Raw genomic sequence first — 15,982 nt, 5'->3', positions numbered from 1 at the left:
GGGGGAAAAGAACTGGCCACCCTACCCCACTATATTCTAGCTTAGTTGCCTCATAAGTGGTGCCTCATTGTTATCACTTGTGGGATTCAAACCTATCTTCGGACAGTTGACTGAACAATAATAATTATTTAGTTAATTTAATTCTTTTGAACTACAGACGAGATTACGTTTGGGCGACTTTCTTGAACAAAAGAATGAAAATGGCAGGAGGAAACATGAACTGATACCAACTTGCTCTACAATCTCACTGCCATCTAAACTTCACAGGATCTTTTTGAGATTTTACTTTTAGCTTTAAAATTAGAAGTCGTCAGCTAACTGAATGCTTTTTAAGTACGGTATTCAGAAATGATAAGGTCACACGGAAATACAATGGATACTTTTGTATCTTAGCGTGAACAACTGACTAACAATGACAAACAAACAAGACATACCTTTTCTTCTTCCATTGCCACGCTCTGTAACTGAAAAAGAAGAAAAAGACAATGTACGACAATGATTGCATTTAACCTAATTTTGTGAAAAGTGTTACAGTATTTTTTCACCAAACCTGGTTATAAAGTTAAGTGTGTGCATACATACACGAACGAGCAAATAATAATATATTTTATTTAGTTTTCTACAAAATAGGTCATAGCCGAAATCGGATTATTACCAATACAGTCAACTCTTGATTATCCGTGGTAATGGGCAGGAGCCATTCCAGAATTAAGCGAAAATTGAGGTTTATTTATTACTTACATTAGTGCGAATGCTCTTCAGCACTAGAATTCACTATCAAAGGTCATAAACTGTTTTACCATAACAATAAAACTACCAACAATTTAATTTCATCACTTACAAGGAGACATACACTTTGTCAAAATAGTTCGTTAACACTTTTTGTTTCTTTGTTTGGTTTTTTTTTTTTTTTTTTTTTTGACAGAGTTGTCTTTCTTACAGATAATGGAGTGAGCCTGCGTAACTTTTGAGTTGAGGGAATGGGAGGGAGTCTAAGCTCAATTCACGAGTCTACAAAATATCTCGAGTACAATAAAGTAAAAAGCTCTATGGTTAATCCGTAATCCAGTTAATCTGCATCCAGGTAATCGACAGTTGGCTGTATCCTTTTTGATGTTTCCTTTTTTATATTGTAATGTCAGAAACATTTGTGTCAGAGAACTTGTGTATAGAATTATGCCTCCAATCGAAAATTACGTTACACACCGAATTAAGGGACTTCCAAAAATCTACATGAATTACTATACTTTTAACAAATAACCTAGCCCTAACAATTTGGGAAATAAAGCAAAAAGTGGGACATGTATTTGCAGAAACATTCTGTCTCATGCTGTTCATATTATTGTCTTTCTTTTTTTTTTTTGTAATATTTTATCTAGATACAATAGCAGGCCTACGTGTTTCTTGATTTTATCTTCTTCTGAACTTATTATTTATTTTTATTGTGTGTCTCACAAGCAGGGTGTGAATTAATGGGGAGGAGGATGGGGGATTTCCCCTCCCCCCTGTTGGAAAGTTATCCCCCTCTCATAAATTCATATTAACATCCCTGCCAGAGATAACTTCTATCCCCCCTCACAAAATATAATTGTTTTAATATGAGTATATGTACTTTATAAAGTACAAAGTAAGCAAATAAAATAATACTGACATATTATCATCACTACTAGCAAGCTAACAACAATCAATAACTTAGGAATTACACATCTTATCTTAAGCCTATTCATGGATATAATTATTATTATGATCAAGATGTAAGACAAGCAACTCAGTGCTACCAAGCGTTGAGCCGTATCGAATGAGAATAATAATAATTTTATGTATGGGTATTCTGTATCTAGGATTCTAGGCTATCTCCCCCTCATCAGAAATCTTAATTCGCACCCTGCTCACAAGGCACGAGTTTATGTATCCTTCCACACGGATAACTCATGAATTTCTATGTTCTCACCTTCAAATCATCTGCATCAGCAGCCACTTTGTCCTTCTTCTTTTTGAGGATATAGGTTAGGTTCATCTTAGGTTTCTTGCTCTTCTCTGAAGGCCCATGGTCTGCACTCTCCGTGTCGCTACTGTAAGCAGCAATGACGTCTCAATGTGTTCCTAAGTTGCTTAGCAATACTAATTGTATTGTTGCTGGTATATCACATTTTACTTTAATACAGATATTTTACTGTTACATTAAATGGTAACTTATAAAAAAATTACATATTCCTTGTTCACGTATTATTGTTACAATTCTACAAGTATGTAAATATAATGCTTTCCACTATAATATAATCAGTGCTTAAAGTATTCTATATACCGGTACATAAATAATGTTCAACACCAGAGCACCGTATCAACAAGAATATTAACACTGTTCAACTATTAAGTTTTTTTTAGATTAAATAAATAATGAATTCACTGTGTTAACATTTTAAATTATATTGTGTTATTCCACCTGATAGACTAGTTCAGAAGATGATAGAAATAACATCGAAACTAGTCAATCGGGTAGAATAATCCATAATTTAAAATGTTAACAATGTGGAGCTGTTATTTATTTAATCTAAATAACTTAATACCGGTAGTTCATCAGTGATTTTGTAAGTGTTAAAAGACTGTATTTAGAATGAAGAAGAATATTAAAATAAGCTGTTAGCCTTCGGTTTTCGAATGGTTACCATGATTAGTACGCTGAAACTCAGACAAAAAGAATAATATTAAAATATTAAGAGTGATAAAAGTACTTCACATGGCTATCTTCAGAAGAGAAATAAAGCTGGATGACACTTCTTGTAGATTTACTATACGCAAAATAACTTTTTATGAATCAAAAGATTCTAGGTAAGTTAAAATTTACCGTAATTTCTTATTCAAGTAAGAATTACATTAAACTCAGTCGTCATTCTCATCTGTTACCGGTACCCTACCACTGGGGGTAATAGATTCTGTCTTACAAATTTCCTCAGTTCATAAATTGAACTTCTCACATTGCAAGACTAGCAGGATCCAGGAATGTCTTTGTTGACCATATGTGAAAGTGTCAGCAAACGACTCTATTTTATATTTTCTTTCCCATTTAATTCCACTCCCTACACTTCTCACGTCATTTATTTCTTTTTGAGATTAAAATCAGATAACCTATATTGGTGGCATAAATATCCAACTTCTGTGGGTTCCCGAACATATTGGTATCATAGGTAATGAAGAAACAGGGGACTTCATCCACCTAGGAAATTAAAAGATTTCAGAGTGGAACAGCAGTAGTTCAATGCTAGACTAGCAGCTAACATAATCATTCCATGAACTCTATTCCATTTCGATCTCTGGGAAAGAAAAAGTAGCGGTACCGTAATATGAATTAGATAGGAGGCCTATATATATATATATATTTTAGTATTACTGCAACATTCGAAAATTACAGTGTAAAAAAAAAATTAAACATTATTAATTGATTAAATGGCGATCTTACTCGTGTTAATTGTGTAAGCATGTGCGTCTTACAGCTGTTTCGGTGCTTCTTCACACCATCCTCAGAGCCTACTAGATCTCGGCATCATCTCGAACTTTGCTGCCTGTTGTGTGGGTGCGTTCGATTGTTGAAAAGTGTTGAAATGTGGTGTCATATAGTGTGTGTGTTCTGAATTAACACGAGTAAGATCGCCATTTAATCAATTATTTATATTCAAGTGTTAAAAGTAGTGTACGAAAGATTCAACATGGATAAACATTATTTCAATGATTTTGTTGTTGTTTTCTAATACCAGGTGTTTGACAATAAAGTTATTTGACCTATTGTACTTCAATATTTTTCAAAGATATTGTCATGGTCAGCCAATGAAGCACAGATTTTGAGGTGTTCCGAATCCATTTCTTGGTTTGAGTTGCACAATGGACAGTTAGTGGCCTGATATATTCCAATTCTATGCAGGTGTTTGGCCAAACAGTCATGGCCTGTTGGCAATCTAAATGTAGCTACAGGTATGCATGGTAAATCGGGAATTAACTGTGGATTATGATGCAGAGAGTTCCATTTTTTCCCTTGAGATTGTGTTATCAAATGTTGTTTGTTGAAGTCTAAGTATGTAGATTTAATAAATCTTTTCGTAGAGTAATATGTAGACTTTGTAACAGGTCTGTAAGTAGCAGTGCTGCACTTCTTTGCTAAAGCATCCACATTCCTGTTTCCCACGATTCCACAATGGGATGGTATATCCATTGGAATGCAATTCTTTTATAGAGTGTTATTAATTGAGAGAGCATTTTATTATTTCTGCTGTTTGTGATGAAGGTGTGTGTTTAGAGACTATTGATAGAATAGCTGCTTTGGAGTCTGACAATATAACTGTATTTTTTAATTTATTGATGTGGCATAGAAGATTCCTGAGACTTTCACTTATTGCAATGATTTCTCCATCAAAACTTGTTGTTCCATATCCAAGAGATCTATAAAGTGAGAAGAGACAACACGTAACACCTGCACTTTTTTCCCTGGAGATCAATTATCCATCAGTGTATAAATGAAGCCAGTTTTGTGGAGGGTACCTAATATTAATTGTCTCTAAAGACAATTGTTTCATTATTTCAGTGTTTACTTCTGATTTCAGTATTTCTTCTGTTAAATTTAGATTATACTCTATATTTAATAGAGTTAAAGGGTTTGGTTTAATTTGTAAGGTTTCTTTTAAATTCGGGATGTTGATTTTCTATTTTAATTCTTGAACCATGGATATGAAACTTTTTTGAGTTTTTAATCTACAGAGAGGACTGTATGAATGCCAATTGTTTCCTGGTAATCTGAGAAGTTTTTAATACTGAATCAGTACTTTTTCTTCTATTGTCATTTTGATGCTAAGAACAACACAGAATACAAATTTAAGTGTTTTGTGACACTACCGGTACATTAGTTTAAGTAATATATCATGCCATAATGAATGCTTTTTTTAAATCAGTTTATAAAAAACTCTAGCAACTTTAAACACTGCATATAGTGGAGAACATTACCAAGAAAAACACAGAATCCAAAAAAAATGCTCATTACATTTATATACCAGTATCTACATATTATTATGCCACCATAACTGAATTGTTATAATGAAATTCCGTTATACCGAAATATGAGGCTACATTATATATTTACTAATAGATGAGATTTTTATTACGCATATGCATTTATGCAAGTTTAGGCCAAATGTTATAACATTCCGTGCCATAATGAAAATAGATTAAAAATGATACCGGTACCAGCAACAATCAAGAAATATGTTAATCACCTCCACAATAAATGTTATTTCCTTACTGATTAGAATACAAGAAGACTGTCATGACCAGAGCTTCACTATCGTGAAATACATAATATGTCATAACATCCTAACGATCTGCTACATATATTTTGACAGACAAATTTTTAATACTGGTGTTTTAAACCTGTCATGCTGTGACAACATCGTCAGCAGAAATACATTCATGCTAATTAATCAACATACTACAATTATTAAGTCTGCGTAATTTATTATAAATGTTGAAACAAATTTAGCTATCGTTTAAATCTAAATAAATTCATTTTTATGTCCATGACAAATTTTAATGAAATACTAACACCTGGTCATAACAATAGTATAGATATCATTCTGTAAGTATAGTGTTATGTTCATGAATTAAATCTTTATATACTTTCACTCACTTTCATTATGTTAATAAAAGCTAAAACACCACTAAAGAATGTTTATATTAAATATTAAGACAAACAAATGCACACAAGTAACAAATATTAGAGACATTACACCCATAGTCTTTATTGGCATTAGCAAGCAAACTACACTTTTAAAATGGTATATTTGTACTAAAATGTCCAGTATGGAACTGGAACTATAGAAAAGCTTCCACAAATTATTATTTATTTTATCCCTTGCCCCTGAAATGATGCATTGAGCATATACATATTTGACATTTTACACATTTTACAAAACAGTGGGGCAACTGTAAAGTCTTCAAAAAAGACAAAAACAGAAAAATATAAGCACAATTATTATCATTTAATGAAACAAAGTTATATTTTTAGAAATATCAATACATAAATTGTTTTATTAATTTAATAAACAAGTAATGGACACATTTACATATTTTATTTTAACGATTTACAAAACACTACAATTCACAGCAACTGACCTCTGTGATTTCAGGTAGATACAGTAATAACTTATTTCACGTCTTTTAATTTTGTAAAAATATAAATATTCCATAATGAAAATAATATAATATTATAATTATTATTGTATTATAAAACTAATGGCAGCAAGTTAAGCAGTAGGTATTCTTCAATCATATTATTATTATTATTATTATTATTATTGACCTAACATGAAAATTCACAACGTCAAAGATACAGAGAGAGGTTTACAGAAACATACTCGTTTTTAGAGAAACGTCCTGCAATTATTCTCTAATTCTCCATATATTGGTGCAGTAATCATTATTCTGATCAGCGCATTTTCGCATTTTTTTTTTTTTTTCAGGAATTCAAAAACTACATTGCGACAAAATTCGAGTCCAACATCAATGATTTGCAGCTCATTAAACATATTCATTCACTTTTTTTTATAATAATGCATAAAATCAATAATATAGTTGTATGATCACGTTATATTACAATTTATTAAAAGTTTAAAAAAGAACAGACATGTTTCGGGGCTACTGCCACCCCATCTTCAGTGCTGAAAATAAAGATTACTGGACGTACAGGCCGATCAGCAGGTTACGTCCAGTAATCTTTATTTTCAACACTGAAGATGGGGTGGCAATAGCCCCGAAACATGTCTTGTTTTTTAAACTTTTAAGGGGTTAGGTACAGCTTACAGTAGTAAAATTTTGGAAATATTCAACATTTTTTCCTTCATTACTGTATCTTGTATAGTAATGAAAATTAATATGTGTAAAACACTGTCCTTCTGCTATATGAAAAAAATATTTTTACGATTTAAAAAAATTATTTACATTTTTTTTTTTTTTTTTTTTTCAAAATTCAGTTCACTGTGCAGTGATGAAGCATTTCCCACTTAACTCAAAAACTATCCAACATTCTGTGATGAAATTTTTTGTGTGTATTTATGCATGTCATATCTACAATATGATGCAAGATCACTTCTCTACCTTATATAAATTGTCTGATAAAAATAAATTCCTTTAAAAAATGGTCAAATATCAGTATTTTCTTCTAACACAAAATAAAAAAATAATATCATTTATTAAGGAATGTAGTTGAAAGAGCATGATATTGTAAACATGAGTTTCAGCAATAAAATAAAAAAGAGAGAACATGAAAAAGTTAACAAGATTATGAGTCATGAGGGAAATGCTTCATCACTGCACAGTGAACTACCACCATAATGAATTTTGAATATATATATATAATTTTTTTTAAATCGTAAAAATATTTTTTTTTTTTCACTTAGCAGAAGGACAGTGTTTTATACATACCAATTTTCATTATTGTACAAGATACAGTAATGGTGGAAAAAAATGTCGAATATTTCCAAAAATTTTACTGCTGTAAGCTGTACCTAACCCCTTAATAAATTTTAACATAATGTGATCATACAACTATATTATTGATTTTATGCATTATTATAAAATTAAATTAATGATCACTGTACAATTACTGACCATAGCATTTCTCAATATCATATTCATTCACCTTGGAATTATAGACTCAAAACAGTTCCTTTATAAAACTAACAGATGGTACCGGTATGTGGTTCAAGAATACTAAATCTGGAGTGTGTTCTTTTTCCAGAGGTCAGCAGAAGATGCTCCTTTTTCTAATTAAAGCTTCCTTTGCCATGGTTATCTTCCTTTTGACTTTCTGGTAGCAGGTTATGTTACCGGTAGGCCTACTAGTTATAGTACATCCCAAGTATTTGAAGCTGTCCACTTGTTCTACTGGCTCATTTAGAATTCACAAGTTTACCTTTTTTATTTTCACTTCCGATAACCATGGTCTTCGTCTTGTTTTCATTCATCTTCATCTCGTACTGCTCACAATGCCATATCATCAGCAAATTCTATGCATTTTATTCTTCTTCTTCTTACTATCACCCCTCCCATGTTCTGAAAACAGTTCTTCAGTAAATCCTCCAAGTAGATTTTTTTTTAATTGGTTATTTTACGATGCTTTTTCAACTGCTAAGATTATATAGCGTCTGAATGAAATGGAAGTGATAATGCCAGCGAAATGAAACTAGAGTACAATGCCGAAAGTTACTTAGCATTTGCTCTTATTAGGTTGAGGGAAAACCCCCCCTCCCCAAAAAAAAACCTCAACCAGGTAATTTGTCTCAACCAGGATTTTTTAATGTCATTTTCTTTTTATTTCATTTATTGTATTCCATAGATCTTACATTAGCATTGAAGTTTTAAGATGTGGAACAAATCAAAATTTTACAACATTACAATTTTTTTGGCGAGATGTAGTGAGATGAGGCCGAGGATTCGCCACAGATTACTTGCCATAGACCATCTGGCATCCACCTCAACTGAGGAAAACCTCGGAAGAAACCAACCAATCAGGTAAATCAAAGTAGATGTTGAACAGGGTAGGTGATAAAGGGCATCCCTTTCATGTTAATACTGAATATATTTTACTAAATCTGGCCAAAAATGTACACAGACAGACAGATGCTAAAAATGAGTATTTCAGTGAAAATTTCGAAATACCGTAATTTTTTGCAGAATCATAATATTTTCTCTTCAAATAATAATAATAATAATAATAATAATAATAATAATAATAATAAAGATAATGAAGATAATGATGATGATAATAATAATAAAGATAATGAAGATAATGATGATGATAATAATAATAAAGATAATGAAGATAATGATAATAATAATAATAATAATAATAATAATAATAATAATTACTTCGAGACCAATAAAGATACGCAGCACTTAGAATGTCAGTGTTCTACAGCAAATGTACTTCTGGTCTCTTGAAAAAGTTGAAAAGAATGCGTTATTTGTAATGGTGATTTCGTGGAGAAATAAAGAAACCTAAGATATTCTCTCATAACAAGTATGTTCTTATGGACAGTGTCTGTGATAATATAATCGTTTGGCTTAGGCATACCTTCGAGGATTATGTGCGAGCTAATTTCGGCCTTCACACATTAGTGATTACTTGACTAGTGCCTTGACTAGTGACGATTGCGAAGTTCACTCTCATGTCATGGCTCACATTTTGGCGACCCTCCCTGCCCTGATGTACTAGAAATTTCTTTCCCTTTTCAATGTGGTACCTATTAGGCTGTATCCATCTTTCGGCTTTTTATCTCGAAAATGTTTCTAGGTTCTTTTAGTGGAATAGCGATTAATGGAGTGAGACAAGTTACCTACTAGCCTGGAGCTCGCATAGTTTCTTCTCTGCATTCCCACATGTTCTTGACAAGCACTCACGTAGCTTTTAGTTGTTTTTCTTTCCTTGTATCATCATCGTCATTGTCGTTGCGCCATTACGTAAAAAGTCTCATACTATGCACCATTTAAATGGATGGGACATTCAACAGCACGTCAGTAAAGCTGTATCATCCGTCCAAAACATCACGTTAATGAACCTCGTAAACATGTAGTATAATGCCTGAAGATCGGCCACACTCAGATTTTAAGTGTTCAAACAACTGTTTATAGGTAACTATTTTATAATTTTAATGATTATTTTATGAATAATAAGACTATTAAAGTACAGTAGGCAATTCCTATGAAGATATTTCTACGTAGTTTATATATTATGCTCGTAAGTTTTGACACGACCCTCATACATTCATCAGAAGACTAAATGTTTTTATTATACAGGGTGATTCACGAGGATTTACCATCCTTTACGGAGCTTATTTCCAAAGACATTCTGAGCAAAAAATGTCATATTTGTCCTAATCTCAATATTTTCAGAATATTACACTAATTTGAAGTTGTTCGTAAAATACCATTATTCTTTAGTTTTAAGGGTAAAAGAATACTACTATTCAGGAGTATCATTTCTTTAATTAGCTAGTATTCTGAAGCTAAAAATGTGTTGTGATTCCATAATTGCTTCGTACAGAATTTTTTTTCGATTTTTAACTACAAAATTACATTTTCTTACGCATTTATCACAACAATTGAGGACCGTTTTTGCAAAACTTGCTAACTGAAAAAACTAAATTTTACAGGAGAGACAAAACACTATAGGGCCATTCCATGTCAAATCAACACAAAAAAGTGGACTTTTCAACCCGACCACCTCAGATTTTCATTAAATTTGGTGGGATGGTAAAGAACCTTAAGTTAATTAATTATGTAAAATTTTAGCCCTCAATAATGCACGATATCCATACAGCAATTCTGTCAATACGAGAAAAAATGTAAAAATGTCGCATACTATGTCAACAAAAATAATTCATAACTTCTCTTCTAATTGAGGTAGAATCTTAAACTTGGGCTTATTTTAAAACTTATGGATCATACGTTTCAATAAAAATAGGTTTGCATCAAAGTAATGAATTCTTTACTGAATAGTCACGTGAAACATATTTTAACATTGAATATCTATAAATGAGGGACATAAATTATTTCGCGAAAAATGTATGTTATAGAATAGTAAGTAAGTTTCTCTGTATGTCCCACTTATAACAGAAAGCAAGTTTTGAAAAAACGATCACACTTTGACACACTACAATGAAGAGAAATAACCCAATTTTACTAAGACGCTTTGGACATCATGTAGAGGCTTGTCTTATGTTAACGAATCCATCAAAATTTCAATTTTACAAATTTTGCAGTTAGCAAGTTTTGCAAAAACGGTCCTCAATTGTTAGAAATCACGCAACTCTTGTAAATTCTTTAAGACTGTACATTAGAATGCATAATTAAATTGTAAAGAATTAAGTTCCTAAAGTCGTATGATTTGTAAAAATTTTTATAAGTGAGTAAGAATGTCATTTTTAGTTAAAAATTGAAAAATAAAATCTGTACAAAGCAATTAACAACACATTTTTACCTTCAGAAAACTAGTCAATTAAAGAAATGACAATTCTGAATAGTTCATTCTCAATTTGTAATATTTTTTTACCCTTAAAACTAAAGAAAAAAGTGTTTTACTAACAATTTCAAATTAATGTAACTTTGAAAATATTGAAATTAGGACAAATGTTTATATGACATTTTTTGCCCAGAATGTCTTCAGAAATAAGCTCCGTAAGTGACGGTAAATCCTCGTGAATCACCCTGTATGTACCGTATACATTAATTTTAAAGTGTGTAATACATTCGAGTAAAATAGATTAATAATTAATACTTTATTTCAACATTCATCAAGTATGTTTATTTAATACCTACGCTTTGAGAATATCTAATTTATATTTAAAGTATGAAAAGTTTTACAAATATTACAGAAAATAACTTATACATCTTTATATGTACCGGTATTCAAGTTTATTAACACTGCATAAATCACGTATCTTTCCTAAATAGATAGATACTTGGGTTAGCAAACCACAGAGATCAATTATTTTTATCAAGGTAATAAATTACAACATGCATTTATATAATTACAACCTACATAGCTAGCGACATATACACATATTACTTGTAAGTAAAGCTACATATAAACAGAATGTTAGTTACGAAGCAAGACACAGACAGGTTTGTAGACAGCACTCCTGGACTTATCTTCCATCCTTGTTAGCTTGTGAGACCATGCACCGCCACATCACAGCCTATGGCCACATGCAACTTGCACCCTTCTAGTGTTGTCCAAATTCCCACTTCCAACCACAGGGATGTCAAATCCAGCCGTTACCATTCCACCAATACATGCAATGATCCTCAACAATGGGAGCATTTCCGTTTGTGTTAAATTTACCTTTAGTAAATGTAATTATTCCCTAAGTTTTTTTTTTTTATTTCTTGTCTGTGTTGGATGTAATCAAGATGCTTCTAATCTCAGGACCTTAACATAGGTCTGCCATTCAGTGCAAAGTATCCTGAATAACTTAGCAATATGACGATCAAGAAAACGTAAACACGAAAATACAGTAGGTAAACATTACTTATGCAAGGAAGTCTGCTACAAAACATGAAATATTAAAAATATGATTGCCTTAATTACCCTGAAATGCGAATATAAACTATTTGTTATCAGACGAGTTATGTACAGTACAAATCGAATTAGTATTTATATTAATTTTTTTTGTTAACCACTCTAACATCGCAGTTTTCAAAATAAAAAAAGTATAACTGAGTAGGCCTACGATATACATTAGTTTGTGATTGGAAAAAAGGATGAGATCTTCATTATAAGTAGTTTATATTATAAAATATTGCATTTCTTCCCATATTAGCCGAATTGAAAAACGTAAGAATGAAAGTTATTGTTCGAAAATACATATTCCAGTTGTGAGTTAATATTTATAGTGTCTTGGCATACATCAACAAAGGTAATAAGAGAAAACGCAACATTTCAATTGTTTCGTACTTAATTGTTCAATGCATACATGTCATGTATACTTTTACTTGTAAATATTTCCAATGGTAAAAAATCGAATACTTGAAGAGTTAATCATGATTGCAATTCATTTTTCATTCGAATAATGTTTATAATCAAAGTTTTTTAAATTGTTTATTTAACGACGCTGTATTGACTACTAGGTTATTTAGCATCAGTGGAATTGGTGATAGCGAGATGGTATTTGGCGTGATGAGGCCGAGAATTCGCCACGGATTACCTGACATTCGCCTTACAGTTGGAGAAAACCTCGGAAAAAATCAAGTAGATCTGCAGCCACATTAAACTTATCACTATGCTCTATGCGAAGACACATGATAGCATTGCAGTTAAGACATAACGCTGCAAATTGGAAAGTCACATATACACTTCCTGATGAGGTCATGGATTTTCTCCATTTATCTACTCTTTGCAGCTGCACTATGGCCCTGGAGTTTACTCAGTCTCTAAAATAAATGAGAACCAAAGATATTTCCTTGGGGGTGAAGACGACAGGCATGCAGGACTGACACCCCACTGTCATTAATGTCAACTGTCTTTACATGTGGGTGCTTTAATCTTCCGATACCCTGTGGGCCTCCATGGCCTGTAATGGGAATTAATTCTCTATCGGAATATTTTTAACACAAAAGCGACTTCATAGATAGAAACTCAATGAGTTCAAGATCCATGACCAAGCTAACGAAAAAATTGGTCTTTCATGACCTATGACTTTGTAGAAGTTAGTTTAAGGTATTGATAATTCCTTACTTGATAATCGTGCGTAAGGTTCACTATTAACTTAACGGCTAGAAATTCGGCTTTCCATGCTAGTAGTCCACGTTGTAATCCCAGTGGGGCCAAGTAGAATCTGTGATACATAAAGGCAATGCTTGGCAGTAGGTTTTCACAGGGTACTCCTGTTTCCCTTATCAACATTATTTCATTAATAATAATAATAATAATAATAATAATAATAATAATAATAATAATAATAATCATCATCATCATCAACATGCGGTGCTATGTTGTTTGCCTCCCATAATGCACTGAGGACAATACCTACAGCAGTGGAAAGAACTACAGCTTTAGTGGGGATGCTTGAGTAAATGACGTAAATTCATGTATCGACCATTGCATAAAGATGAATAATCATGCATAAACTGCAGACCAACATGTGTACTTGGAGCGAGTAGGGTAATTTATCCTTTCAAATACCTTTAACTTCAACTTGTTTATGTACCGTATTTCTAAATTTGCTTTATACCATTTTTGGCGGGATTTTATTTAAAGACTTAATTTTGGAAATGGTGTCTTTGAGATATGTAAATATTTTTTTGTTTTGTTTTTTTTTTTCTACGGGTTTAACTATTTGTTATTCATTTCGTTTATTTTAATACACTTTATGTGGTGATTTTAATATATCAACTATATTTAATATAGGTGAACACAGATTTAGTATAATTAAGGGAATACTGGGCTTGTTAATTATACCTGTTATGGGTGGTAGTTTTATTATTTCTTCCTGGCTCTTTAAACTGTAACTTTGAAATAAATCATTCTTATAAAAAAAATATTGTGAAACATTTTTATCTTATTCTATCCTCAACAGCACATGCCTAAAATTTTTATACTTTCTTACTAAACATTCTACAGAAGAGAGAGTTATTATTATAATTTTACAAGATTTCTGGTGTGGGGACGTTAACTAAGAAAAGATAAATACAGAATAGCAACTATTGAATTATATAATTATAAAGAAACATGTATTTTGCTATAAAACGCATTAAACAAGAATGCTTATAAAATCACGCATAACATTATCACAAGAGAAGACCCATTTGTAATATCTATGAATGACTAAAACTAACCGCCCAGAAAAATTATAACACGATCAAAGTGCTTGTAGTAATATGCCTTTATTCCAACATTTGACTCAAGTATTTCATATGATTACTTTATGTATGGACAAGAATGCAGTTTGTGAGTTTATGAAATGGACCAACTACGAAATATGCTGACACAGATGAAATGCCCCCTTTGTTGTTGACCATTGTCCATGTTACATCTTCCAACATGAGACATAATAGTCGAGTCTTTCAACATGATGAGAACATCAATGTTCTTGCCTTTCATTGATTTTGACTGTGGCTGTTAAACTCTTTTGCTCATCGGGTGGATTGTCTCCTGAGTTGGGGTTTGAACCCTGCGTTTGCGAGTCCTTTATGAATGTTTCTCTGAAAACCACATGCAACACAATTCTAGATAGTATATTGTTACAAAAGTTTACATAAATACACATAATTTTACCCTCAACATGCAGTCTGAGGCAGCCAGCATATGTTGCGTGGTACACAAAATTATCGATCTTTAACATTCTCTCTGTTTTCCCAGGAAAAATGTCAGAACAGAAAATCTTGGCTTCACAAAATATAACATGCCTGAAGACTAAGAAATGCAGTATATGAATCAATTACTATAAAGACGGGTCCTAAATGTAAATAAAATCTACTCTCTTGGACTTAATCTGTGGATATTATGTAGCAAACATTTCTGCCAATATTGAAGAAATTTTGCTCTGACTTAATGTATTTTCAGTTCACATTTGACATAAATAAAATACTGTCTGTAATTAGCTCGTCTTGGTTAAATTAGGCCAAAGAGGATATTAAAAGAGGGAAAATTAAGTGGGAATGTAAATGCTGAAAGAATATGTGGAGATATTTTTATGCAAAAGGGCTTCAAAAGTTATGCGTCAAAACTAATGTTACAAACAAGACAGACAGTAACAACTACAATATTCGGACCTCTACATATAATAAAATTCTGTCTGCTTATAAGCAATACATTCATTCAAGTGCCCTTATCACTCGAGGGTCGAAATATTGTTCATTATAGAAGAAGTAAAACTGGCCACATTCATCTATACACAGCACAGCCATTGCTGAGATATTGTCTTTCGCATGTTGCCTAACATAAGAATTATATTGCAAGATTAAGCAATACCAAAAAGAATACCATTGTTTCCATTGTAGTGCACACAAAGTCCCAAGAAAATATATAAATGGGAATAAGGTACAGTAAAATGACAGATAGTATGAACAGGATTTTGAATATTCTCATACCATAAAGTACAATATGTAACGAATTTGAAGAACATGTAGAATGAATTATATTCCAAACTTTCAAGTGACAATGGGCCTTCATGGTCACTTATAACCATATACTTTGGGCATATTTCTTAACTTAATTTCCATAATGACGCTGGCATATGTTGTTTGATTAAAAATTTTTTGCTTTAGCACAGTCTGACTAATCATATAAATTTCTAGGAAAATGTTTAAATTCTCTTTATAGTCAGACAATTATGACTGACATCTGTTGGTATACAAATTATAGTCATAATTAGTCAAATTTCAATATTTCAGTACTTTTGTTGGAACTTAATATTATTTTTCACATATAAAATTTAACTGCTAA

General features: G+C 31.8%; 1 protein-coding gene across 3 annotated transcripts in view; it reads right to left on the bottom strand.

Annotated features, from left to right (window-relative positions):
* Nucleotides 1–15,982, bottom strand: part of Fas3 (fasciclin 3) — a 368,573-nt gene that overhangs the window by 17,442 nt on the left and 335,149 nt on the right. For 2 of the 3 annotated variants that reach the window (XM_069828844.1, XM_069828843.1), the window contains 3 exons: nucleotides 14,632–14,739; nucleotides 1,952–2,072; nucleotides 435–464 (listed from right to left, as the gene is read on the bottom strand). In XM_069828844.1, coding sequence (XP_069684945.1) covers nucleotides 435–464; nucleotides 1,952–2,072; nucleotides 14,632–14,739 — 259 coding nt within the window. The remainder of the gene's footprint in view (nucleotides 1–434; nucleotides 465–1,951; nucleotides 2,073–14,631; nucleotides 14,740–15,982) is intronic. The other variant, XM_069828845.1, reaches the window with a different exon arrangement.

The sequence above is a fragment of the Periplaneta americana genome, chromosome 6 (genome assembly GCF_040183065.1).
Source record: "Periplaneta americana isolate PAMFEO1 chromosome 6, P.americana_PAMFEO1_priV1, whole genome shotgun sequence".
NCBI lineage: Eukaryota > Metazoa > Arthropoda > Insecta > Blattodea > Blattidae > Periplaneta > Periplaneta americana.
The sequence above is the reverse complement of the archived record's forward strand: the minus strand, read 5'-3'. Positions and strand labels throughout refer to the sequence as shown.